Source organism: Sturnira hondurensis, unplaced genomic scaffold, assembly GCF_014824575.4.
Source record: "Sturnira hondurensis isolate 20B ecotype Veracruz unplaced genomic scaffold, ASM1482457v3 Scaffold0010428, whole genome shotgun sequence".
NCBI lineage: Eukaryota > Metazoa > Chordata > Mammalia > Chiroptera > Phyllostomidae > Sturnira > Sturnira hondurensis.
Genome location: NW_028083059.1, coordinates 53,574 through 77,960, shown reverse-complemented (window position 1 = coordinate 77,960; position 24,387 = coordinate 53,574). Strand labels below are relative to the sequence as shown.

General features: G+C 39.1%; 1 protein-coding gene across 1 annotated transcript in view; it reads left to right on the top strand.

Moving 5' to 3' along the window:
- Positions 1–23,659, top strand: part of MTMR6 (myotubularin related protein 6) — a 40,742-nt gene extending 17,083 nt beyond the window's left edge. Inside the window, exons 6-14 of the mRNA XM_037058853.1 lie at positions 3,548–3,682; positions 5,937–6,069; positions 6,832–6,941; positions 7,524–7,649; positions 9,669–9,718; positions 10,155–10,355; positions 17,961–18,092; positions 18,185–18,311; positions 20,214–23,659. Of these exons, the coding sequence (XP_036914748.1) occupies positions 3,548–3,682; positions 5,937–6,069; positions 6,832–6,941; positions 7,524–7,649; positions 9,669–9,718; positions 10,155–10,355; positions 17,961–18,092; positions 18,185–18,311; positions 20,214–20,474 (1,275 nt within the window). The 3' untranslated portion in view covers positions 20,475–23,659. The remainder of the gene's footprint in view (positions 1–3,547; positions 3,683–5,936; positions 6,070–6,831; positions 6,942–7,523; positions 7,650–9,668; positions 9,719–10,154; positions 10,356–17,960; positions 18,093–18,184; positions 18,312–20,213) is intronic.
- Positions 23,660–24,387: the final 728 nt, after the last annotated feature.

The following is a 24,387-nucleotide window of genomic DNA, read 5'->3' as shown; positions in this document are numbered from 1 at the left end:
AGTTGTTCTCAGTTTATCCACACACAAATGTGGAACCACCTGGTGTGCCTACTGTCACCTTACCTGGTCCGCCCTAGTCCTCCAGCTGTAGCCTTGCCGTGAGTCCTCTCCTCCCAGCTGCCTGTCTCCGCCCCACCTACCAGTCTGGATGAGTGTTTCTTCTTTAACTCCTTGGCTCTTGGACTTCCATACAGTTGGTATTTCTGGCACTTCTGGTTATTTTTTGCTTTTAAATTTGTTATTGTCCTTCTTTTGGTTGTGTGAGGAGGCAAAGTGTATCTGCCTTTGCCTCCATCTTAGCCGGAAGTCTCTCAGGCTACCATTTTAATAGTAAGCACTTCAGAGTGGAAAGATTTTGCAATATGAAGAGGTGAAGGAGGCATCTTACTGAGATGCTGTAACAGGGATTGCATGTAACTGTGAAGTCACCTTTGTAGGCTGTAACAGTAGGCCAGGGGGCACTATATGTTAAAAGCTTTAGCCCTCCTGGCTGGTGTAGCTCAGTGGATTGAGCTCGGGCCTGTGAACCAGACAGTCACGGTTGGATTCCCAGTCAGGGCACATTCCTGGGTTGCAGGCCAGTTCCCGGCAGGGGCCAGTTCCCAGCAGGGGATGCACAAGAAGCAACCATACATTGATGTTTCTCTTCCTCTCTCCTTCCCTTCCCCTCTAAAGATAAATGAATAAAATATTTTTTTTAAAAAAAGCTTTAGCCCTGGCTGGTACAGCTCAGTGGATTGAGCGTGGGCCTGTGAACTAGAGGATCGTGGTTTGATTCCCAGTTAGGACACATGCCTGGGTTGCAGGCCAGTTCCCGGTAGGGGACACACCAGAGGCAACCATACATTGATATTTCTCTCCCTTTCTCCTTCCCTTCCCCTCTAAATAAATAAAATCTTTAAAAATGTTTTAAAAATGGAAAAAAAAAAGCTTTATGTACGTGAAATCCTTACAGAAACTTTATAAGTTGGGCTCTGCTAATTACCTGTCACTTTCAAAAGGGGGAACTGTGGTACAGAGAAGGTAAATCACTTTTTGTGTATCTCAGCAGCTGGTAAGTTGAGAATTTGGATGTCATTTCTGACTCCTGGTTTTTTGTGACCTGATTCTTCCTCTCTGGAAGCTTTTAAACTCTTCTTGCTCCCAGTGTTTTGAAACTTCACAGTTATGTGCCTTCATGTGTTGTTTTAAATTCTCTCTGGAAACTTAGGTCTCACTTGTGGGAAATTGGTTCTCTATTTCTTCGATAACTTTCACTAATTTTTTTTTTTTTTCACTTTTGTAGGCATTACTTGACAAGTTGGCTTTCTAGCATAAAACTCCATTTTTCTTAATTCTCTCTTTGATTTTCCACCTCCTTCTGTGCTTGATTATGTCTGTAAGTCTCATCATAACGTTCAGGGTAGGGGTGATTTCCTGAACTTCACCTCCAACCATCTCTTAGATCCTTTTTCTTTGCCATAGTCTTTTAGAAATCCAAGAATTATTTCCTGTTTTCGGAATTTTTTTAACAGTTTTCTGTTCTTGGATGTAATGACTTAGTTCTCTGAAGATGTTAGGGATTTTAAAAAAGAATTCTTGTGCTCCCCACATTGATTATTCTTTCACTCAGTTTCTTTACATTAATTTTGTCTTTTGTTTTTCATGTCTTTCAAATATTTGATTCTTGCCCAGTTGATTCTTGCTCTCATATTTAAAAGTGAGGTACTACAAAGCTGTTTAGAAGTTTGTATGCATGAGTGATTACTCTCTTTGGATTCTTCTTTCTCTTGTAACCTTTATCCCAGTGTGTGTGGTAAATCTGGCCAGGGTCCAGATGTGGGAAGAGAGATAGGAAGACCTCACATTTTGTTATGTAGGTTTTACTTAAGCCTCCTACTTTTTGGCGAGGGAGGGTGTGCAACCACAGCTGTGCCTGTTGCCCAGAGTCTTCGGGTTAATCCTCTTCATAGAATAAACTTTTTCTTCAGGGTACAGGAAGATCTGGGATTGTTAACTAGTCCTTATATAGTCATTCAGCCAATTTGATTGTTTTTAGTCAAGATCCTACTCGGGCTTTCAGAGGTACCAAATCCTGAGCCTGTCTGGGATTTTACTCCTTGAAATACCTGCTTCTTATTGACGGATAATGATTTGGCAGCCCTCTTTGCTCTGGTAAATTGGTTATTACATGTTAGTCTGCTTTCATTTTCTGAAATTTTGTTGACATCTTTACTCTATTCTTCCCTCCTTTTCCTTTCTCTTTGACCTATGGTTTTTTGCATATTAAATTTCTTTATTAGAACTTCAAGTTGGGGTTTATAAGGGAGCCAGAGATAGTAAGTAAAACTTTAAACAAGAGTTTCTAATCTAATTTTTATAGAAAATTCATAGGGAGTTATGACTGATCATGGCCTTTGTTTGACACACACATGTTTGTATATGTTTTTAATTGGAAATCGGCTAAAAGTAGATATTCAATGCCTTACTGAACAAATCAGGAAATCCAAGATTTTGGATTTCTAAAAAATGTAATAAGGCAATCCTCATTTTCTTTTGTTAATTTTTTATGAGTGTTATTGTATGTGTAAATTTAAAATAGATGAACATCTGAATTTATGTATACTTTTTTTTTTAAATGATACTATAGTTGAAATGCTTGGGTAGGGTTAAGTTGGGTTTGGTATGATGAGACTGGATAAAAAGTGTGTAGGTCTAAATTTTTTTTTAAACTTTTTTTAAAGGTTATTTTCTTAAAGATTTTATTTATTTAGTTTTAGAGAGATGGGAAGGGAGGGAGAAAGAGAGGGAGAGACATTAAGCAGTTCCCTCTCTCATGTCCCCAACTGGGGACCTGGCCTGCAACGCAGGCACATGCCGTGAGTGGGAATCGAACCAGTGACCTTTTGGTTTGTAGGCCGGTATTCAGTCCACTGAGTCTTACCAGCTAGGGCTTTTTTAAGACTGTAAACAACAGTGACTATCTAATCCAACATTCACTACTTCCTATAGATATTGTTGCCTTTTTGTATTGAGTATATTTTAACCCAAATTTGGATTGAAACTCATTTTTCTCATTTTATGTCTCATTTTATATAAAGATCACTGATTTCTAAGTAGAGGTCCGAAAGGCTTTGGAAACTAAAAGTTTAAATGTTGGTTGCTATTTTAAAAAATCCCTTTTCTGCATTTACTGACTGATCTCTTTCTTACTTGAACTTCAGTTGAAATTATCTTGTGGTCTAGGGCACAGAAACTATGTTAGTAGGTTATATGATAGAGAATTAACCAGATGTGACTCCTTAGGACCTAAGACATTTTTTTATCCAACTAGGTAAGGAGGCATTTAGGTTTCTTGGAAGAGATTGTTGGGAAAAATTAAGTAATATCAAGATGTTAAAGTAGTATTTTAATTCAAATAGGATTTCAAAGTTAATGTCTTCTAATTGTCCTGCCAACTTTTAAACAGATAGCTCATTTGATTTTAACTTTTTTTTTCTTTTAAACATTGTAAAAGACATGTTTCAGACCTCTTTGGATAATCTGATTTCTGTCTTTTTAAAATTAGGCTGCCATTTGTCGATGTAGTCAGCCGCTGTCAGGATTCAGTGCCAGGTGCCTGGAGGATGAACATTTGCTTCAAGCCATTAGTAAAGCCAATCCGGCCAATCGCTATATGTATGTTGTGGATACCAGGCCCAAAGTATGTGCTTTGAATACACTATCGTCTGTTATTTTAGTTGTCTTTGTTATATTAAAAAGAGTTGATTAATTTGCCCACATTTAACATACTGAATTCTAGTTTTAAATTAACCAAGGCTAATGATACTAAGGAAATCAATCTTTTAAAGGATACCAACTTAGAAATTCAATTTCCCAGTAACACAGATAGTGATTTCCTATGTTTTCTGAGTTTAATTGGGAACTATTAATGATGTATACATGTAAGTATTGTTATTGTGAAGAAATACTAAATAGTGTGTGTCTTGTGAAAAATTGAAAATTGAATTAGAATTTTCAGTTGGCAAAACACTGTTAAAATAATGGACCTTAATTTGAAATATTCGGGAAGATAAGGAAAATACGTAGTGAATTAACTTAGGAAACAGTGACCTAGAGAATGATAAATAGTGAAGGGGAAATAGTTGTTCTGTTAGGTATCCATCGTATAAGGTAAAATGTTGTGTAAGATAAATCATTGGGACAAATGTTACAGTCCCATTTGTTTTATCCTCATCCAAGCACATGCTTATTGATTTTAGAGATGGGGGAAGGGAGGGGAGAGAGGTGAGTAGAGAAACATCAGTGTAAGAGAGAAACATTGATCCATTGCCTCTTGTAGGCACCCCAGGCAGGGGCCAAACGTGCAACCCAGGTATGAGCCCTAACTGGGAATTGAACCTGTGACCTTTAGGTTTATGGGATGATGCCCCAACCAATTGAGCCACACCACCTAGGGCTTCATTTTTCTGTTTATAAACACAGTTAAGCAACCATTTGATATACAATCCTGAAACTAAAGTAATTTAAATCCACAATGGTAATAGCTAACATTACTTTTAATTTTTATTATAGCATCGAGTGCAGAGCTGGTGGGCTACACAAAAGGACATTGGCAGAATTATAGTGAGGATTTCTTCAAAAATCTGGAATGATGAGAGAATAAGAGAAAGCGATGAAAAAGAGCGAGTGAGCCTTATAGACCACAATTATAGGCAGCTTTGTTGAAAGAATGGTTGCTGTTTAGAAGTAATTCTCACCATTTTGCAGTCTTACATAAGATAATGGGGAAAACATACGATTAATTTGAGTAAATTAAGGAGTATTAAAAATTAGAAACTGATAATTTGGTGATCTTTTATTAAAAAGGAAAGACTTTCTTAGAAGACAAAAAGTGTTGGTGATTTGTAAGAAAAATTTTATTTTACTTCTTTGGGTAATTTGGATGGCTTAATTGGTTAGAACTATTTTTAGGTGATAATAGATATAAAAAGATTGTAACAAGACTTTCTGAATATAATGTCTGAGGTGATTTTCTCAGGACCTGATGCATCTTATTTGTGTAATTGACTTCTACAGAGAAAATGTATCTATATTTTGATCGTTTTGTTTTACTAGTTAAACTCAAATAGTAATAATGTAGAAACACTTTAAATATCTAACTGTTGACCTCAGTAATCATAAGTGTTAAATAACCAGTGAGTCGGTAAATACAATGTAACCGTACTTGTTACAAACATGGGCTCCAGTACACTGAACGAAAAGCTACTATTTTTTTCAAAAATGTAGGTCCATGAGAAGATTTAGTAAGCTGTAATAATGTGCTGTATGAAATCCTAGTCTGAAAGAACTAGATGTGGCAAACCCTAAGTGAACGTCTGGTAGCATTTGATCTAAAAGCTGAAGGTTATGGGGTTACGGGCAGTCTCTTCTCTGCCTTAGAGGCTGGTTTATCTGTGTCCCAGTTCTCGAAGCTCTGTCAGGTTAACTGATTATATGCCACGTTATGTGTTGTGTGGGCCTCCAGCAATCTCTGATATGGAAGAACTCAAATAATCCGACCTGGGTAAGATTATTACTACCCAGCTCTGCTAATCTCTGAATCTTTTTAAGATTTATTTAGGAGATCTTTGTGGTTTTAGATTTTGAAATATTACAAACATAAGGAAAACTGGCCCACTGAAACCTAAGTGGGTTAGTGTCATGAATTATTTGTGGGAAATCTCTTGTCTGACCTTTCCATTATGTAGCAATCATAGTGTCTCTTTATAGTAGCCTTCTTTGCTATTATTATTCTGAGACTTTTACTTGCTAAAAAATGTTAGCATATTCAGTTGTGGTGAGTTCCATCAAACTGTCCGCTAGCTTAAATTAGTTTATTTAGCGTTTTCATGATATTTTGGTAAGTTACAAGATAAAAGCGATTATCTCTGAATTTATACATTTTAAATTTTTAGCTGAATGCAATGGCCAACAGAGCAGCTGGAAAAGGTTATGAAAATGAAGACAACTATTCTAATATTAGATTTCAGTTTGTTGGAATTGAAAATATTCATGTCATGAGGTCAAGCCTTCAGAAGTTACTGGAAGGTATGATTATTGCTTATCTTGCAGTCAGCTTTGCTTCATAGAAATATAATGCTAGTCAAACAAAATATTAAATTATGAATTTGAAATTTTCTAGTAGTCATGTTTTAAAAAGTAAAAAGAAACAGTTGAAATTAATTTTAGTAAACTATTTACTAAAAACACTAAATAGTAAACACTATTTATTAAACACTATTTAATAAAAACACTATGTTAAACATGTAACACAATCAATATTAAAAATTTGTATGATATATTTTACTTTTTTGCCTTTAAGTCTTAGAAATTCTATACGTACAGTACAGCTCAGTTGGGACTACCTACATTTCAGGTGCTCATTATCCATATTTGGGTAATAGCTACTGTATTAGTATAATTCAAATGTTTTTAGAAAAATTGCTATTGTTAGATATTCTCGATTAGTCAGTATAGTTAAGATTAATTTACAATACCATTTCATTTAAATAAGGTATCTTTCTAGTCATGGTATGGAATTTAAAAAATTAAAATATCAGAGTGTTTTTAATTAAACACTGATGTGCAAATATTTTTTTTTAAACCAGATAGCATTTTTTTAAGCACAGCAAAATATAACAAAAAAATTGATCATTGAGCTTCTGGTAGCATCTTTTCATTTATAATAACTTTTGCCTATTTATTTTGTCCTCTTCTCTTCTTCCCCAGTTCACTCCCCTAGCAATATGTAGAATAGGAAAAGTGAAGATTTTAGCCCATTCTAATTGACATTTTTTCCTTCTCTGTTAGTTAACGGTACCAAAGGGCTTTCTGTCAATGATTTCTACTCTGGTTTGGAAAGCTCCGGGTGGCTTCGTCATATCAAAGCTGTCATGGATGCTGCCATCTTCCTGGCCAAAGTAACTCTTCGTTGCTTATATTTGGTTTGGGGGTTTGTAATCGTTGGGAAGGAATGGCTTTCTTATGTTGAGTGCTGGTATATTTTCCAGTCAGATAATTTTTAAAAAGATTTTATTTACTAATTTTTAGAGAGAGGGGAAGGGAGGAGGGGAGGAAGAGAGACACCAGTATGTGGTTGCCTCTCACACGCCCTCTACTGGGGACTTGGCCTGCATCCCAGGTATGTGTCACAACTGGGAATCGAACCCTTGGGTTCTCAGGCTAGCACCCAGTCCACTGAGCCACTCCAGCGAGGGCCCAGTCAGATCATTTTTTATCATGTTTTACTTCTTTAATGAGGCACACTTAATTTTATCATTTAGTGAAATGATAAAATTTTTCTCAGGCACTTTGAAATAGAATTTTTGTTTTTGTTTGATTTGTGTTTTGTCTTATTTTTTGGAAATTATGTTGTGGGAGCATTATCACTACAGTCCTAGCTCTTTGTAATGCAGTACTTACTGGTTTTTGAGTAAGTAGAACTTTTTGATTCACCTACAGTGTATTCTGTTAGAATCTAAGTATGTGATCTTTCTTTTCAGGCAATAATGGTTGAAAATGCAAGTGTGTTGGTACATTGTTCTGATGGCTGGGATAGGACTTCCCAGGTTTGTTCCCTTGGCTCTCTTTTGTTGGATTCCTACTATAGGACAGTCAAAGGATTCATGGTAAGGAGTTATTTGGCTAAAACAGTGGCTGTAGCCAAATTTTCATTTGTGCCAGTTCTTGGACAACAAATTTTAGATTTAAAAGTTGTTTTTTCCTAAAATGTTACAATAGAAATACTCAGTATTTTCCCCTCATATTTATCTAACGAGTGTAAGTAATGTAGTAAAATAAGGCATAAGTAAGAGTACTTAAAAATTATATTCTAGAAGAAACTTTCTATTTCAGATTTTTTCATCTGTTAATTGTAGTTAAATGGTAGGAAGCATGTCTTTTATCTGAAGACTAAATTTCTAATTCAACCTATTTTCTGCTTTGTTTTTTAATGGATGATCAGATTAACTCATCTTTTCAAAATTTATATCTTAACTCAGGGCAAGTAGTAAGTGAAGAGATGTGAGAAAGTTTTCCTTAGTTTAGAATTATTAAATACAGTACTATCTTAAAGCAAGGGAAGGTTTAACATCACTAGGTCCCTTTTAGCACCAGTATTTTGTGGTGCTAACACATTGAATCTGGGAAGACAAATGGAAGTGTTGTTGATAAAATAATGTTCTGCTTACTTTGTGAGTGTAAGGTAGGGACTATTTCCCTTGCAGTGTTTGGCTTTAAGTGTTCCTTAGACATCCAAATGAAATCGTGTAATACATGACCAGGGACAATGTGAGACGTTCCCAGGCAAACGGAGCAGTAAAGCTAAAGAGTAGCTCTTTTAGGTGACTATAGGTAATGTGTAGTGGGTGGGGTTAGGGTGAGTGTTGGGGGTCAGGGGCTTGGTTGCAGAAGAATATAGTGGCATGGGGGCCTGAGGAGGAGAAAACTAGAATTTGGGTAGTGAGAGCCACTAGAGGGCTTTAAACAAAGGAAACAGTCATATGCTTTTAAAAAGATGGTTAGGTGTCTTGAAGGAAGACGGGAGTGGGAATGGAGGTTAGGAGACCAGTATACAAACTGTTGCGATAACTTGAGAGCCAGAACTAAGGCAGTACTGCATGAATGGAGGGAGGAGGTGATGCGCCAACCTGCAGGGATATTAAAACAGGAGAGTCAGTGAGAGCTGTTCACAGATAGGATGATTTCCAGGCTAGGGACGCAGTTGTCTGGATGAATGGTGCTGCTCTCCTGCTCTTTACTGAGATAAGCAAAGGAATACATCTAATGAGAAAGATTTTAAGTTTTAGATGTTGGTGTATAGAAGAATGGCAGAGGGCTTGTAGTAAAATCTGAGGCTACAGCCTAAAGGTCCACGTGCCTGAAGTCACACGGGTGTGAAAGTGGTAACACTAGAACTTGAGTCCATGCAATATGAGTCCAGAAACTGCATCTTCTCTCGTTCCATTGTATGGCCTTCTGAGAGATTTAAGACCAAGGCAGAGAATCTAAAAGTGACAATTTGGACACTGTGAAAAGGGTGTACTTGGTGATTATGGATGAAATTATATATTAAATATTAAGAAGATACATTGTTTAGGTTAGTTAGACTGAAAAAATTAGAACCCTGTTATTTCAGTAGAGTTGTGACAGGAAATGCTAGAGGTTAGATATTAACATTGAATTTGAATAGAAACTTTACATTGGTCTCTTTATCATTTTGTAAGTATTATGTAAGTGATGTACAAGTAAGTCAAAAGATTTAAAACATAACCCAGTGTACCACCCACAATTAACCACGTTTAACACTTGATTTCCATTTTCCTAGCCTTTTTTCTAGGCAAATATCATCATTCTACATAAAAAATGTACATGCAGCAGTGCTTTATAACATACATTCTTTACCTAAAATGTAGTAAGTACAATAGAAATAATTGAAGTTATAACACCCCTGTGTTTCTTTTTATATATCATCTTCACTTTTTTAAACCAGTCTTTAATCTAGGTTCTTGCTGTCTTTTGCCTATAGTCTTAAAATTTTGTTTTGTTTGCAAAGTGTAAATGCTATTTTTAAGACAATGGAATTTAATCCATTCTAAACAAAAAAATGATAAGTAATTATAAAATGGACTTTACTTTTTTTCATTAAGGTTTTAATAGAAAAAGATTGGATCTCCTTTGGACATAAATTTTCAGAGAGGTGAGTCAGTCACAGTTGTGCATTTGTATATTTGGTAAAAATAGAAAAATTAGTTTAAAGTACCTAAATGTTTCCATTTTTCATGAACTTGCTTATCCAATGGGAGGTGAGAGTACAATATAGTTTTCTGTATGAAGACTGATTTAATTTTTTGTCATTTCTTTCAATTCTCATAAGTTTGTTCATTTTTATGACAATTTATTACCTTTTTTTGTTTGTTTGTCTGGATTGTAGTAGGTAGTAGATCCTTTAAAATTGTGGTTCAAGAACTCTTTAAGTGTAAGTGGTTTCAATGAAAACATTAAGGTTGTTTTTATGCCAATGACACAATGTTTTAGAACGGTTTTTTTTTATGTCTGTTGAACTTTAACATCACCTGAACAATTGCTTTCTTTCAGAGGCATTTTTAATAGCTTGTACTTTTCGGGGGGGTTAGGTGTGGCCATTTGGATGGTGACCCAAAGGAAGTTTCACCAGTGTTTACTCAGTTCTTGGAATGTGTGTGGCATCTGACCGAACAGTTTCCACAAGCCTTTGAATTCAATGAAGCATTTCTTCTTCAGATCCATGAACATATTCATTCATGCCAATTTGGAAACTTCCTTGGAAATTGTCAGAAGGAGAGAGAAGAACTCAAGTAAGATGGTTTGATTAAATGGGCTCTTTTTTTTCCCCTTAGCTGAGGTCTAACATAAATTGTAGTTGAACTTAATGAAATATTTTGACAGTATAAAATAGAACTGAATTTTTTCCTACTTTGCTGTATTTTATTTCATTTCATTTCATCTCATTCTTTATATCTAAGTTTTTCCCTCCTCTCCCCTCTTTTTAAAGCAGGCCCTTTAACATTCTTGTAATACAGGTTTGGTGGTAATGAACGTCTTTACTCTTTTTTTTTTGTCTGGGAGGCTCTTTATTTTGCCTTTAATTATAAATGATAGCCTTGCTAGATAGAGTAGTCTTGGCTGTAGGTATTTTAATTATTAAGTGTCTTGGTGAGGGCCCTTCTGGGTTCATTGTAATTGGGACACTCTGTACTTCCTGAACGTATGTGACTTTTTACTTCACCAGGTTAGGGACATTTGGGGCCATTATTGCTTCCAACAAGTTCTCTATCCCTCGCTCACTCTCCTCTTTTTCTGGTGGCCCCGTGATGCAGATGTCGTTACACTTGATGTCCCAGAGCTTCCTTACATATTCCTTATTCTTAAAAATTCTCTTTCCTTTTTGATGCTCTGCTTGGGTGTTATATTCTTCATTTCTGACTGGTTGTTTTTTATGGTTTCTATGTCTTTTTTAATGCTTACTATCTCTTTAAGTTCTCACTGAGATCATCCATTCTTCCCCTAAGGTTCTTGAGTATTCTTATAACCACTGTTTTAAACTCTGCTTCTGGTATTTTGGTCGCTTCCATTTCATTNGTTACACTCGATGTCCCAGAGCTTCCTTACATATTCCTTATTTTTAAAAATTCTCTTTCCTTTTTGATGCTCTGCTTGGGTGTTATATTCTTCATTTCTGACTGGTTGTTTTTTATGGTTTCTATGTCTTTTTTAATGCTTACTATCTCTTTAAGTTCTCACTGAGATCATTCTTCCCCTAAGGTTCTTGAGTATTCTTATAACCACTGTTTTAAACTCTGCTTCTGGTATTTTGGTCACTTCCATTTCATTTAATTCTTTTTTTACTGATTTCTCTTATTCTTTCATTTGGGGCATATTTCTTTTTCTCACCATTTTATCTCTGTATTAGGTGATTCCCAGACTTGTTGTATCTTTATGATGTAGGTGCCTTGATGGGCTCAGTGGCACAACCCTCCAGATCACCTGGGCGCCATGCTGCAGGAGTGTTTCTTGTGGGTCATGTGCACCCACTCCCCTGTTGTAGTTGAATCTTGAATCCTGTTGGCCCTTTTGTGGGTGGAGTTAACCCTTGGGGATGTCTATCTATAAGGGTAAATCTTAATCTCCACAGATGAGTCACTGTACAGGGGCTGACGCTGAGGTGGAGTTGCTTCAGGTAGGCTGTGGTGCCTGCTGGAATCCCACTTTGGGTTTCCTGCTTGTGTGGCCAGTTGGGTAGAGCTCTGGTGTGGCTTTAGAGCCCACCACTAGTTGTGCTGGTTCTGGATTTACTTGGGTGGGATTCAGGTACAGTTTATGTCAGGTGTTGTGTGTACTAGCCTTGGCCTGTCTATCTAGAGTTACCATGCCATTCACTGTGATGTAAGACATTCACATGTCTTATATCATAAGACACCCACATGTACAGAAGGACTGTACACTGGGCCCAGTCTTTGATCCACAGACCCTTCCACATGTTGTAAGTTTGGTAGGGAGACCAGGGTCAGGAGAACCAGGCTGGTGCATCCCCTACTTGGGGGGCCGTGTGGTCAGGTACTCAGGGAAGGTAAGTGGCTCCTACTTCAGAACCAAACCACTCAGTCTCTGCCAGAGTCTCCATCTCTAGTTCCCCAGGAGGAGCGTGCCGCAGGTTCAGGTTGGCTGCAGCCAGCCATCCTCTCTGCCTGAGCAAACTCAGCAGGGAAAAACCATTGGGACTCTGGGGAAGGTGGGGAGAGAGAGATCAAAAGAGACTCTCCTTGGGGTGGTACTGGCCAAGCCTGCAGGAGGGGCCAGGCACTTCGTCCTGGTCGCAGAGTAATAGTTTATGTGGGAGACACACTATTAATGTCTCAACTCAGAGCAGCCACCCCTTCCTCCCCGTGGAACTGAGCTCAGCAGGGCAGGGCCACAGGGACTTGGGGGTACAGATCCAAAGTCTCCTGTTGGGGGCGGTGCTGACAAACCTGTAAGAGAGGGTGAACACTTTTTTTCCCTTCTTGAGGTAGCATGGGCTGAGCTTGCAGGGGAAATAGGAGTGGACCCGCCACGATGTAGTCACACAGCCCAACACCTGCCCGTTTGATTCCTGGACAAAAGCCTCCCTGGGATGTAGTGCTCCGAAAGTCCCATCTCTGTAGGGCACTGTGATCCCCCTGTGCAACTGAACGCAGCAGGACGAGGCCCCAGAGTGTAAGGGCAGGCCAGGTGATTTAACAAATTGGAGGCGGGCACCGGCTGTATCTGCGGTGGGGAAGAGTGGCCCTCTTTCCAAAGCTACACTTTTCAATCACTGAGTTTCTGCCAAGAGCTTCTCTAGAAAAAGAGCACCCGGAAGGTCTCTGCTGGGTGCAGCCAGCAGACCCCTCAGCAGGGCCTGAGCACATCAGGGTGGACTCACCAGGAGCTGGAGAACCAGGCGGTGCGTTCCCCTGGCTGGTGCTGTCACACAGGAGTGCTCGACTGTGGGAAGGGGGTGCCTGAGTCTCTACCAGACTCGCCGCTCTCCTAGGCAGTCTGAGTCTCCACTGATTTTCACCACCAGATTCTGTGTGTGCTCCTCTTCCCATTTCCATCGCTCCGGGTTGGGGGTCCCTGTGTGGGGTTGAGACCCAATGCTTCGGGTGGCAGGGAGTTTGCAGTGTACAGGTATCCCCCTGGCTTTCCAGCCACTGCGTGTGGCCCACTGTGGGGGCCAGTCCTGACCACATCTCTACTCTTCTTCCCAGTTTCTGAGTGGCTTCTTCTGAAAATCCTCTAGTTTAGCTAGACTTTAGTTGGTTATTCAGGTTGATTGCTCTATAATTTAGAGGTAAATCCAGGTATTCGCTGGGAACCTGAGTGTAGCTTCCATTTATTCGGCAGCCATTTTGGACTCCTAGAAGTACAGTTTTTGGTAAAGATTTTATGGCCTGTATTTCTGAAGCCAAGTATCTCTCACATCCTCAGGGTAATAGTAGAAATACATTGTTAAAAATGTATTTTGAAGTATAGCATATATATAGAAAGTACATGTATCTTCAGTGTGAAGCTTAATAAATCTTAGGGTCATTCACTTGTGTAACCAGCACTCAGAACAAGAAATATTACCAAACCCTAGAAATAGCACTGACGCTTCTTTCCAGTCTGAAAATATATCTGTGTGTGTGTGTATAAATATTTATTTTATTTTCTGGAAAATATTGGCTACTAAGTTTTAAAGTGTCTTAAAAGATTTAAAAACTGTTGAGTAATTTAGGGTAAGATGAAGCCTTATAGCTCTCCTCACATTTCTAGACAGACAGTTCTTTGGGGAAATAAGTTTACGTATTTGGCTGCATCTGTCCATCCCTAACTAGTCTTTGGGATTACGTGCTTCTGGCTAAATTGTGGCACAAGGGAGATCTATCTCCTAGTCCTTAGCTCTTCTCGGTTCAGGTTTCTTACAGTAGTCAGTCAAGAGCAGTTACGGATTTTGAACATCCAGGTGACATGTTAGCCTAACTCTGGTGTAGTAGTTTGAAGACAGCCGGGTACCATCATTCCCAGCAGGGTTGAAGGCAGAAATGGGAGCATGTGGAGGAATCTGAAGACATGTAAGGCAGTGACAGGTGAAGTAGAGTGTGACAGAGGTGAACAAGTCAGAGAACATTAGGACGCTAGCTCTGTGCTACAGCATCTCAAAGCTTTTATGTATTTATTTATTTCATAAATAGGGGAGGTGACTTGGAGTACAGAGCTGTTTTTTAGGATTCTCATTTAGTGTCAACAATTCTCATTTAGTGTCAAACATCCTCATAAATAGGAAGATGTAATAAAACACGTATTTCCTGACATGGACACCAGCTCACAGTGCCCGCAGCATCATGGATGAGACATGAGACAAATTCACACGGACTCCCGAGTCCTGTGGAGAAGAAGGGATGGCACGGCTACTCCCTCAACAGGGGAGAGCACCTCAGAGTGGCCTGGCCACCCTCTCAAGGGGAGAGCGTGCTGACCCTTACCTAGACAGGCTTTTATTGGGTTTAATTTGCACAGGAATACAAGTGCAGTTCATTAATCATTGTTAGGCAGTAAGGATCAAACAGTAAATAGCATATAAAGAATTATTAGGGCTTCTTCTCAGTCAGGGTCTATCAGCTAAAAGGCTACAAAACTTTGGGAAACAAACTCATTTCCTGCTCCAGCCTTTATCATTTAACTAAGAGCATTCTTAGCAAAGCAAGCTTCACAGGATTTTACATATCCTTTCTCAGGCCTGATCTCCAGGGGAGCCCACCCTTTCCAGTACAGGGCTGCACTCCCCCCTGTCGTTGTTTCAGGCTTAAGTCAGGCAGAGGAGGCAGATAGCCAAGGAATTTTCGGAGACTTCTCTCGGACTCAGGGGAGTCAGGCTTCATCAAAGCTGAGGGGTGAGCATCACCCCCTTTCTCCATAGCCCCCCAAGTTCTTCCCTGGATCCTCGTGATCATGCCTGTCTTAGGTCATTGCCCCTTAGGGAATCTTACCTGTCATTGGCTAACTGGTCAAGCATTGGGGGCCAGTTATGGAAAAAAGAGCAGAAGTGGTGCTCCTGCCAGGGAGATAAGCTTTGTCTCCTTAGTGGCTTAGGGTCTGAAGGTCGCTCACTCAGCCTTAGCTTAGGGTCTGAAGGTCGCTTGCTCAGCCTTAGACATGGTTACAGCTCCTGAAACCAGGCAGGGCGGTTCCCAACAATTTCCTAGTAGTTCTCTAAGAAGGTATCTCTTGGTTATTTTGGGGATCACAGAAGAAAGCAGATTCTCCATATTTCTTTCTCTATCCTTATCTATTTTGTGTTTATTTGGTACAAGGTAGTTCTAAAACCATTCTACCCTTCACCCACCTGCCTCACCTACTTCACCTACTTTCTGTTTGATTTTTAGTATCATTGGCATTTTTTTCTTTTTTTAATTTATTTTATTGATTATACCATTACAGTTGTTCATTCCCCCCTTCATTCCCCTCCACCTGCACACTCCCTCCCCCACTATTCTCCCCCGCTTAGTTTATAACCACGTGTCTCAAGTTCTTTAGATTCTATATTTCCCCTACTATTCTTGCCCTCCCCCCTATCTATTTTCTACTTACTGTCTATGCTATTTTCTGTACCTTCTCCCCCCTTCTCCTCCTCCCACTCCCCTGTTGCTAACCCTCCATGTGTTCTTCATTTCTATGGTTCCACTCCTGATCTAGCTGTCCTCTTGGTTTGCTTTTGTTTTAGGTGTGGTTGTTAATAACTGTGAGTTTGCTGTCCTTTCACTGTTCATATTTTTCATCTTCTTTTTCTTATATAAGTCCCTTTAGCATTTCATATAATAAGGGCTTGGTGATGATGAACTCCTTGAACTTGACCTTATCTGAGAAGCACTTTATCTGTCCTTCCATTCTAAATGAAAGTTTTGCTGGATAAAGCAATCTTGGCTGTAGGTCTTTGGATTTCATGACTTGGAATACTTCTTTCCAGCCCCTTCTTGCCTGTAAGGTCTCTTTTGAGAAATCCGCTGACAGTCTGATGGGTACTCCTTTGTAGGTGACTGTCCCCTTATCCCTTGCTGCTTCTAGGATTCTCTCCTTCATTTTAGTCTTGGCTAATGTAATTATGATGTGCCTTGGTGTGTTCCTTCTTGGGTCCAACTTCTTTGGGACTCTCTGAGCTTCCTGGATTTCCTGGAAGTCTATTTCCTTTGCCAGACTGGGGAAGTTCTCCTTTATTATTTGTTCAAATAAGTTTTCCACTCGTGGCTGTTTCTTTCCCCCTTCTGGTACCCCTATAATCCGGATGTTGGAACGTTTAAAGATGTCCTGGAGGTTCCTAAGCCTCTCCTCATTTTTTTGAATTCTTGTTTCTTCATTCCTTTCTGGTTGGATGTTTTGTTCTTCTTCTGGTCCACTCCATTGATCTGAGTCCCAGTTTCCTTTCCATCGCTATTGGTTTCCTGTGCATCTCCCTTCATTTCAATTAGTTTAGCCTTCATATGTTCCTCTAATTTGTGACTATAATCAACCAGTTCTGTGAGCATCCTGATAAACAGTGTCTTGAACTGTGCATCTGAGAGGCTGGCAATCTTTTGGTCGCTTAGAGTTTTCGGCTCTGGGACTTTGAGTTCTTCTTGCGCTATCTTTTGGGCTGTTTGTGCCTGTTACGTATCAGGATCGGAGCCCTAGGTGTTCACCAGAGCAGGGCAACTAAGTCGCTGGGTTGTGACGTTGTATGTGGGAGCGGGGTCAAAGAGGAGCAATGGTGTCCCATCTGCCGCCCCCTGCCTCGGCCCCCATAGGTGCCACAGCTGCCACTGTCACTGGGCCACGCGTTTCATCCCACTGCACACGAATGTGCCAACGCCATCAGCCCTCCACCACTGGGTTCGCCCCCTGGGGCCTGCATTGTCCGTCTCACTGTGCGCAAATGTGCGACCGCGGTCAGTCTGCCCCACACCCTGACTGGGTCCGGGCTATCTGCGCGCCTAGGTCGGGGATCTGTCCTGCCTGACCCAGCTCCGCTGCTGGCTCCGCCCCTCTTACCGTCCCGGTTGAACGGTGCGTTGTTGTCGGACTTCCATATAATTCAATTTTCTGTTCTTTGGCTGTGTCTTTGTTCTCCAAACCTTTGTTGTATTCAAACTTGGTTGTGGGAGAAGGCACAGTGTTTCCACCTATGCCTCCATCTTGGCAGAAGTCCTGATTTTTAGTATCATTGGCATTTTAATGTGCTCGAACAGTGTCCTGATTTTTCCTAATTTCCTTTATTGGTACTACCCTTAAATCTGTCCCTGCCATTACAGTACGGGCATGGGGCTAGGAGAATGAGGCCACATGGAAATACAGTGCCATTCTCTAGATAGTTGACCCTTGAACAGCGTGTAGGTTAGGGGCACCAACCCTGTACAGTTGAAAATCTGCATATACTTTAATTTGGCCCTCTGTATCCATGGATTTGAAAGTACTGTTTTTGGTCGAGGTTTGCTGAATCTGTGTAAGTGAAACCCAGGAATATGAAGGGCCAGCACTGTTTATTGAACCCTGTGTATTTCGTGGACACGTGTTGGACCTGTTCAGTTCAAACCTGTGTCATGCAAGGGTCAGCTGTATGTGTGTGGTCATTTGAAATAGGTGTAACAGACACCAAGATTATGAAATTGTGTGAATTAATCTCTTAAAGTGTGTGGTTTGGGAGAAAATGACATACCTGCGTTATGTTCGATAGACATGGTTTCATTAAACGGTTATAAGTGAAAGTGGGGAGAAGGAGCAAACAAAATTCAGAGAGAAGGTAACCTTAGACTGTGAATAGAAGTAAAAACTAAAACTTAACTCTACTTGGAAAACAATTGCTTGGTTTATAAAACTGAGTATTGGCATCTACGAGAAAGATATTTGTGTTTCTCTCATTGTGTAAGGTTACGGGAGAAGACTCACTCCCTGTGGCCCTTTCTCCTGGACGACCGAGAGAAGTACTCAAATCCTCTGTACAGTTCCATGTCTCAGGGGTGTGCTGTTTTGGAGCCAAATACAGTATCTTTCAATTTTAAGTAAGTTGCCATCTTTGAACGTTTATGTTCTGGTTTTTGTCCAAACATAATTTTCAAAATTTATTGAAATTTTTCTATTTTTGGTCATAAAGGTTTTGGAGAAGCATGTACCACCAATTTGACCGAACGTTGCATCCCAGGGAGTCAGTGTGTAACATAATCACAAAAACGAATGTGCAAAATAAGCAATTAGAGAAAGACATTAAAGACTTAGAATCTGTAAGTATTCAGAATTATCTCACATAATATATTGGGAATATTAAATTAGTTTACTTCCTTATGTTCCTAGTGTAAATTAGTATATGAGGGGGGACCCCAAAAAACAAAATTTATTTATACAAAGTTGTGTATTTATTCTTATGTGTTTACGCTTCAGTCACCTTTAAAGTACTCTTCATTTGATGCAATACACCTATTGAGACTTTTTCCCCACTGCTCAAAACAGGTTTTGAACTTGTCAGTTTTCATGCCTTTTAGTGCTTCTGCCTTTTAGTGCTTTTTTGTTTCACTTCTTCTCCATTGGCAGAATGTTTCCCTTTGAGGACTTTTTTCATTGGGGAAACAAAAAACATCTCTCAGGGTGAGATCTGGTAAATAGGGAGGGTAGGCATGGGGGTCATGCCATTTTTGGTCAAAAACTGCTTAACACTCAGCATAGTGTGGGCAGGTACGCTCATAAATCACCCATCATGAAATGGGCAAAAGTTTTGAAAGAGTCTTCAAAAAAAATTCACTGAAGCCTAACACAGCCTCTCACAACACCACCAGCTGGTACACTGATACAGATGGACTCCTAGATCACTCACCTAGCGGGGGAAGCCTGTACTACAAGGGGCCTGCCCTGCTGTAGATAATTCTGGTTTTGGGGCATCCCCCCTCATGTAGAAACCTCGTATGGGCACATGGTTGCTTGAAAGTCAGATCTCTCCTTTGAGTACGTTAGTTTGAATCACTGTCCCTGAATTTTAAAATATATCAAAATATCTGAAGTATGTAGAAAACTAGAGATATAAAATAATAAATATTGGGACCAGGTCGTTCATGTTTTTGTTTTAACAAATTAAACGTGATATATTTGAGGATGCTTATATTTTTCCTCAGGCTCCCCCCACCAATTAATTTGGTGTTAATTATTGTGAACATTTCTACTATGTAAGTTTGTATCCACAACAATTAATAATATAGTTTTGTGTGATTTAAAGTACCGAAGAATACAATTTTTGTATGAAGTATAAAGGGTGACAACATGAATCTGCATGTGCTCTTCATTCAGTTAGGAAACCACATGTATTATTTATTTACTTTTTAAAGATTTTATTTATTTTTATTTTGGGAGAGGGGAAGGGAGGAAGAAAGAGAGGGAGAGAAACACCAGCGTGTGGTTGTCTCTCATGTGTTCCCCACTGGCGACCTTGCCTGCAACCCAGGCATGTGTCCCGACTGGGCATCGAACTAGTGACCTTTTGGTTCCCAAGCCAGCACTCAGTCTGCTGAGCCACACCATCCAGGAATGGAAACTGTATTTTAAAAAAATAAATAGAAATAAACTTACTGTTGTGCTTCATTTTTCTCAACATTGTTTTGAAATTTATCCATGCTAATATGTATGTTTTAATACATTTCTTTTGATAATAACTACTGTATAATATTATCATGTATGAGTAGATCACAGTCTGTCCATTCAGCTGCTGAACATTTAAAGTGTTTTTAGTTTCGGGTTTCTATGATAGTAAGTGAAGTTGAATGACTTTCATGTTTGTTGTGCCATTTGTTTTTTTCTTTTCTGTGAGCATCCTATTCAAATCTCTGCTTGTTTTTCTGTTGGCATATCTGCCCTTTTCTTACTGATTTGAAGAATTCTTTGTATACCAGGCACTGATTCTTTTTCATTTAGTATATATATCACAAATGGCTTTGTCCAGTCTGTTCTTTTCCTTTCCACTTTATTTAAGGTACGTTTTGTATAGATACTTCAAATTTTAATGTAGCGAATTTTTCAAGATTCAATTTTGTACTGTACCTAAAGAGAACATTTTACAGAAGTATGTTTTCCTTCATCTACATATTTGAACATGTACTATATGCAATTAGTCTTTTTTTTCAAATTTGTATTTGTTCTAGAAAATCAATAAACACAAAAATGAGGAAATTGATGGAGTTCTCACCAAGGAATTGTTACATTCAGTTCGTCCCGAGTCACCTACCCTGAAAACCTCGCTATGTTTTAAGGAGCACACTGTGCTACCTGTGACTGATACTCTGCGAACTATAGAGGGCGGCAACCCTGCGGACAACCGTTACGCTGAATACTCGGAGGAGTTCTCCAAATCCAAACCCGCTGTGGTCAGCTTAGAGTACGGAGTGGCACGGATGACTTGTTAGACTCACAGAGTGTTTTCTGGACTAACTGTAGTGCAAGAAATGGTTTATTGTGAGGGTGATCTGTGTGCATGACCAAAAGGAATTTGTCCAATAATTCTCTTAGAGTCTAACAGTAGGTTAATAGTCGAAAGAAGGATAATGACTGTTCTTGTGAGAGAAATAAGTCAGTGTAACTGCATTTCTAACAAGGAATGACTTTCAGTCAAGAAACAAGTGATATTGGCAAATTTACTCAAAACACAATTTGCATTGTATACTAGCAAGTTGACATTTCTGTATGTTTTATATGTTAAATACAGCCAAACAGGAATGGCCTTACATAAGTATAATTTAATCACCAGTAAACAAAACTCAACAAGGCAATCCCTTAATAGATACGGCAAGTTCTTTTGATTATGTAACCACGTAACTATGAATATTTACATATTTTACCTGTTAGTGATGTTTAACATTGAAGTGCCATGGAAAATAACTTCTAATAAAGACATAAAATCTCAGTTTATTCTCTACTCTTAGGTTTTGTAGCCTAGAGCAAGGTTTTCTGTTGGGTTTTCCTTGGTCAGCCTAGTTCTGTCTGTGTGGGTCGTGCACTCGTTGCTGCAGGCCCTGCGTGTGACAGTGCTCTGGGCGCAGGCGCACTGTTACGTCCCCACTTAGCTCATCCCGCTGCCGTGCTCAGTAGTGCAACTGCAGTTTTTATTCTGATTACAGTTTGCTTAGTACTACATTTGACGACTTACTGTTTATAACATAGGTTATTGATTTTTTTTTAATATTAAGGATATTTGACTGCCTTTCATGTATGGATTACTGCACTGTTGATTCTTATTTTGTGGTTGGCTTTATTCCTTTGATAATTATGTAATTAAAAGAAATCTAAAGTTCTAAAACTGTTCTTAGAACATGGATAATACATATGTATTTTTAAACTGTCTTATCTCTCAATGAGTTACTACTCTTTCTAGACTATTTAACTCTCAGTTTACCCAAACATTTTTGGGTAAGAACAAAAATGAAATACAGGTAGATATATTTGCTTGGTTATCTGAATCTTAAAGCAGTCATTTCTAGATGGACTATTATTTTCTGTTAATATATAAGAAAAGAAGGAAAATAAAGGATAGCCTAATACAAAGTTAATGTTTAACAAAACCAACTTAGATGCTGGGAAGAGTTTCATTTTGCCATGTAACTTTATTCTGGGTACTGATACATATCTTTAAATTACAAGAGGAAAAGCATCTATATTGTAGCCGATGGCCTGCTGGGCTGAGGCAGCACGCATTCACACAGGACCTGGGTGCCTGAGGTCAGGACTGCCGGAGCCAGCTGGCTTTAAAATTGAAAATTTAAGTGATATGGGTGGCATGAGGCATAATTAAAGGGTACAAGGAGATTGCAAAGGACCCCTCATGCTTCTCTTTATTATGCCTATATCTGTTACTAGTTTTGGTCATAAATATTTTTTCAAGTGGGAAAAAAAAACTTTACTGTGTGAGAGCTTATCTAATCCGGTTTAGTTTTCCAGTGCTTTTCTGTAACAAATTATGTTGATTGGAAAAATACTCCATTTTAAAGAGCAATAGAAATGTACTCTGTATAAAACATTGTGTGTGGAATTTAAGCACTGGGAGAGGAAGCTTAACCTTTGTGACCACAGAGGGAAAGTGTTTGTACTTTGTCACTGGGTTCCAGCACTAACTGGCTTTCAGACCTTCCATGGAAGATTTCTTCTAGTCAGCTCTTTGGTTTGTCATCCTCTAATCTTCAGTTGAGGCACATATGCATGTGTTTATCTGCTCTCACGTGGACTGAAAAATCAGTTAACACCCTAAGTGACCCATAGGGTATGTATTGGCAAAAAGCAGATTGTGTGTCTCAGAAAATTGGATTTATCTTCAGTGTGTTTGGGAAGGTATAGCATGTAAATTATTTCATATATTATCTAAAGGTAATTAAATGTTCATGTTTTATTTCAGATGTTTTGCTTTGGGAAAAAAAAAACAAATTGGATCAAGTTGTAGTTGTTTTTTTCCATCACCTAGACAGATGGACCTGCAACTTACACTAATTGTAACAATGTCAAGTTAAGCAGTTCATTTGTCAAAAGACAGATGTTGGTAATTAATAACCATTATATACAAAAAATAATTTCCAAAATATTTCAACTAGGAATAGTGGACTAAAAGGTTCAGCAGATACAGTTTATCATGTCATTAAATGTTTCCTTTGTGCTTGTCACTTCCTGTTATAATTAGTAACAATTTGCTCTTACCAACTTGTTAATGGAAGGAGGTGTCCAATGAGTATGTATGTTCAAGGTGAAACGTCTCTTCAAAGACATCTGAATGTAAACATGGGGAGGAAAATGATTGGCAGAGAAGAGTGAATATTCATTTTATTTGGGGGTGTGTTGAGCAGGTTAGTGAGGCTAGAAATAGCTCGAGGAGTCTTGACTAAAGAAAGAAGAAAAGAAGGTCTCCGTCCCCAAATCTCTTTATTTGGTGGGGTAGCAGGACAAGGTGGTAGACTCTTTATTTTTAAATTTTAGATTTTAGAGCACTGATTTAGAGCAGTTTTGGGTTCAGAGCAAAATTGGAAGTGCAAAGATTTCCCATCTACCTCTACATTCATAGCTTTCTCCATTATCAACACCCCCCACCAGAGTGGTACATTTGTTACAGTTAGTGAGCCTACATCGATGCTCAGAGTCACCCAGAGTCCACAATTTAGGTTTCTCTTTAGGTGTACATTCTGTGGGTTTAGACAAATGTATTAATGATCTTTAAGAGTACCAATGGAGAGTATTTGTTTCGACAAATGTAAAATGACCTTTAAGAGCACCATGGAGAGTATTTTCACTTCCCTAAAAATCTTCTGTTCTCTCCTTCCTCTTCCTCCCTCAGCTCCTGGCAACCACTGATCTTACTGTCTCCATAGTTTTACCATTTCCACAATGCCATGTGGTTGGAATCATATGAGGGGGGACCACAAAAAAACCCAGAATTTATTTATAAAATGTTGTGTATTTATTCTTACACGTTTAAACTTTAGTCACCTTCAAAGTACTCTTCATTTGATGCAGTGCACCTATCAAGATATTTTTTCCCATGGCTCAAAACAGTTGTTGAATTTGTCCATTTTGATGCCTTTTACTAACTTCTGCCATTTTTTGTTTTACCTCTTCCACATCAGCAAAATGTTTCCCCTTGAGGACTTTCTTCATCCAGGGAAACAAAGTTATATTGGGTGAGATCAGTGAATAGGGAGGGTGGGCACAGGGGTCATGCTATTTTGAACCAAAAACTGCCGAACACTCAGCGTGTTGTGGACAGGTGTGCTCGTAAATCACCCATCAGGAAATGGGCAAATGTGTTGAGTCTTCAAAAATAACTCACTGAAGCTGAACACCGCCTCTCACAACAGTGCCGCATTACGCTGGTACAGATGGGTTCCTGGAACACACCCAGCAAGGGAAGCCTGTACTGTAAGTGGCCTGTCCTCCAGAAGATAATTCTGGGGGTTTTTGGGAGTCCCTCCTTGTACAGTATGTAACTTTTCAGATTAGCTTTTTTTCACTTAGTAATATGCATTTAAGTTTCCTGGTGTTTTATCATGGCTTGATGGCTCTTTTTTTATTGTTAGCCTTGCACAATCTTCCATTTTCTGGAAGATTATTTGTCCATTTACCCACTGAAGGACATCTTGGTCGTTTCCAAGTTGTAGCAGTTATGAATAAAGCTGCTGTAAACATCCATGTGCAGGTGTTTGTGTGAACAGAAGCTTTCAACCCCTTTGGGTAAATATCAGGGAGCATGGTTGCTGGATTGAATGGTAACAGTATGTTCAGTTTTGTAAGAGGCCACTAAACTGTCTTTCAAAGCAGCTGCACCATTTGCATCCCCAGCAGCGT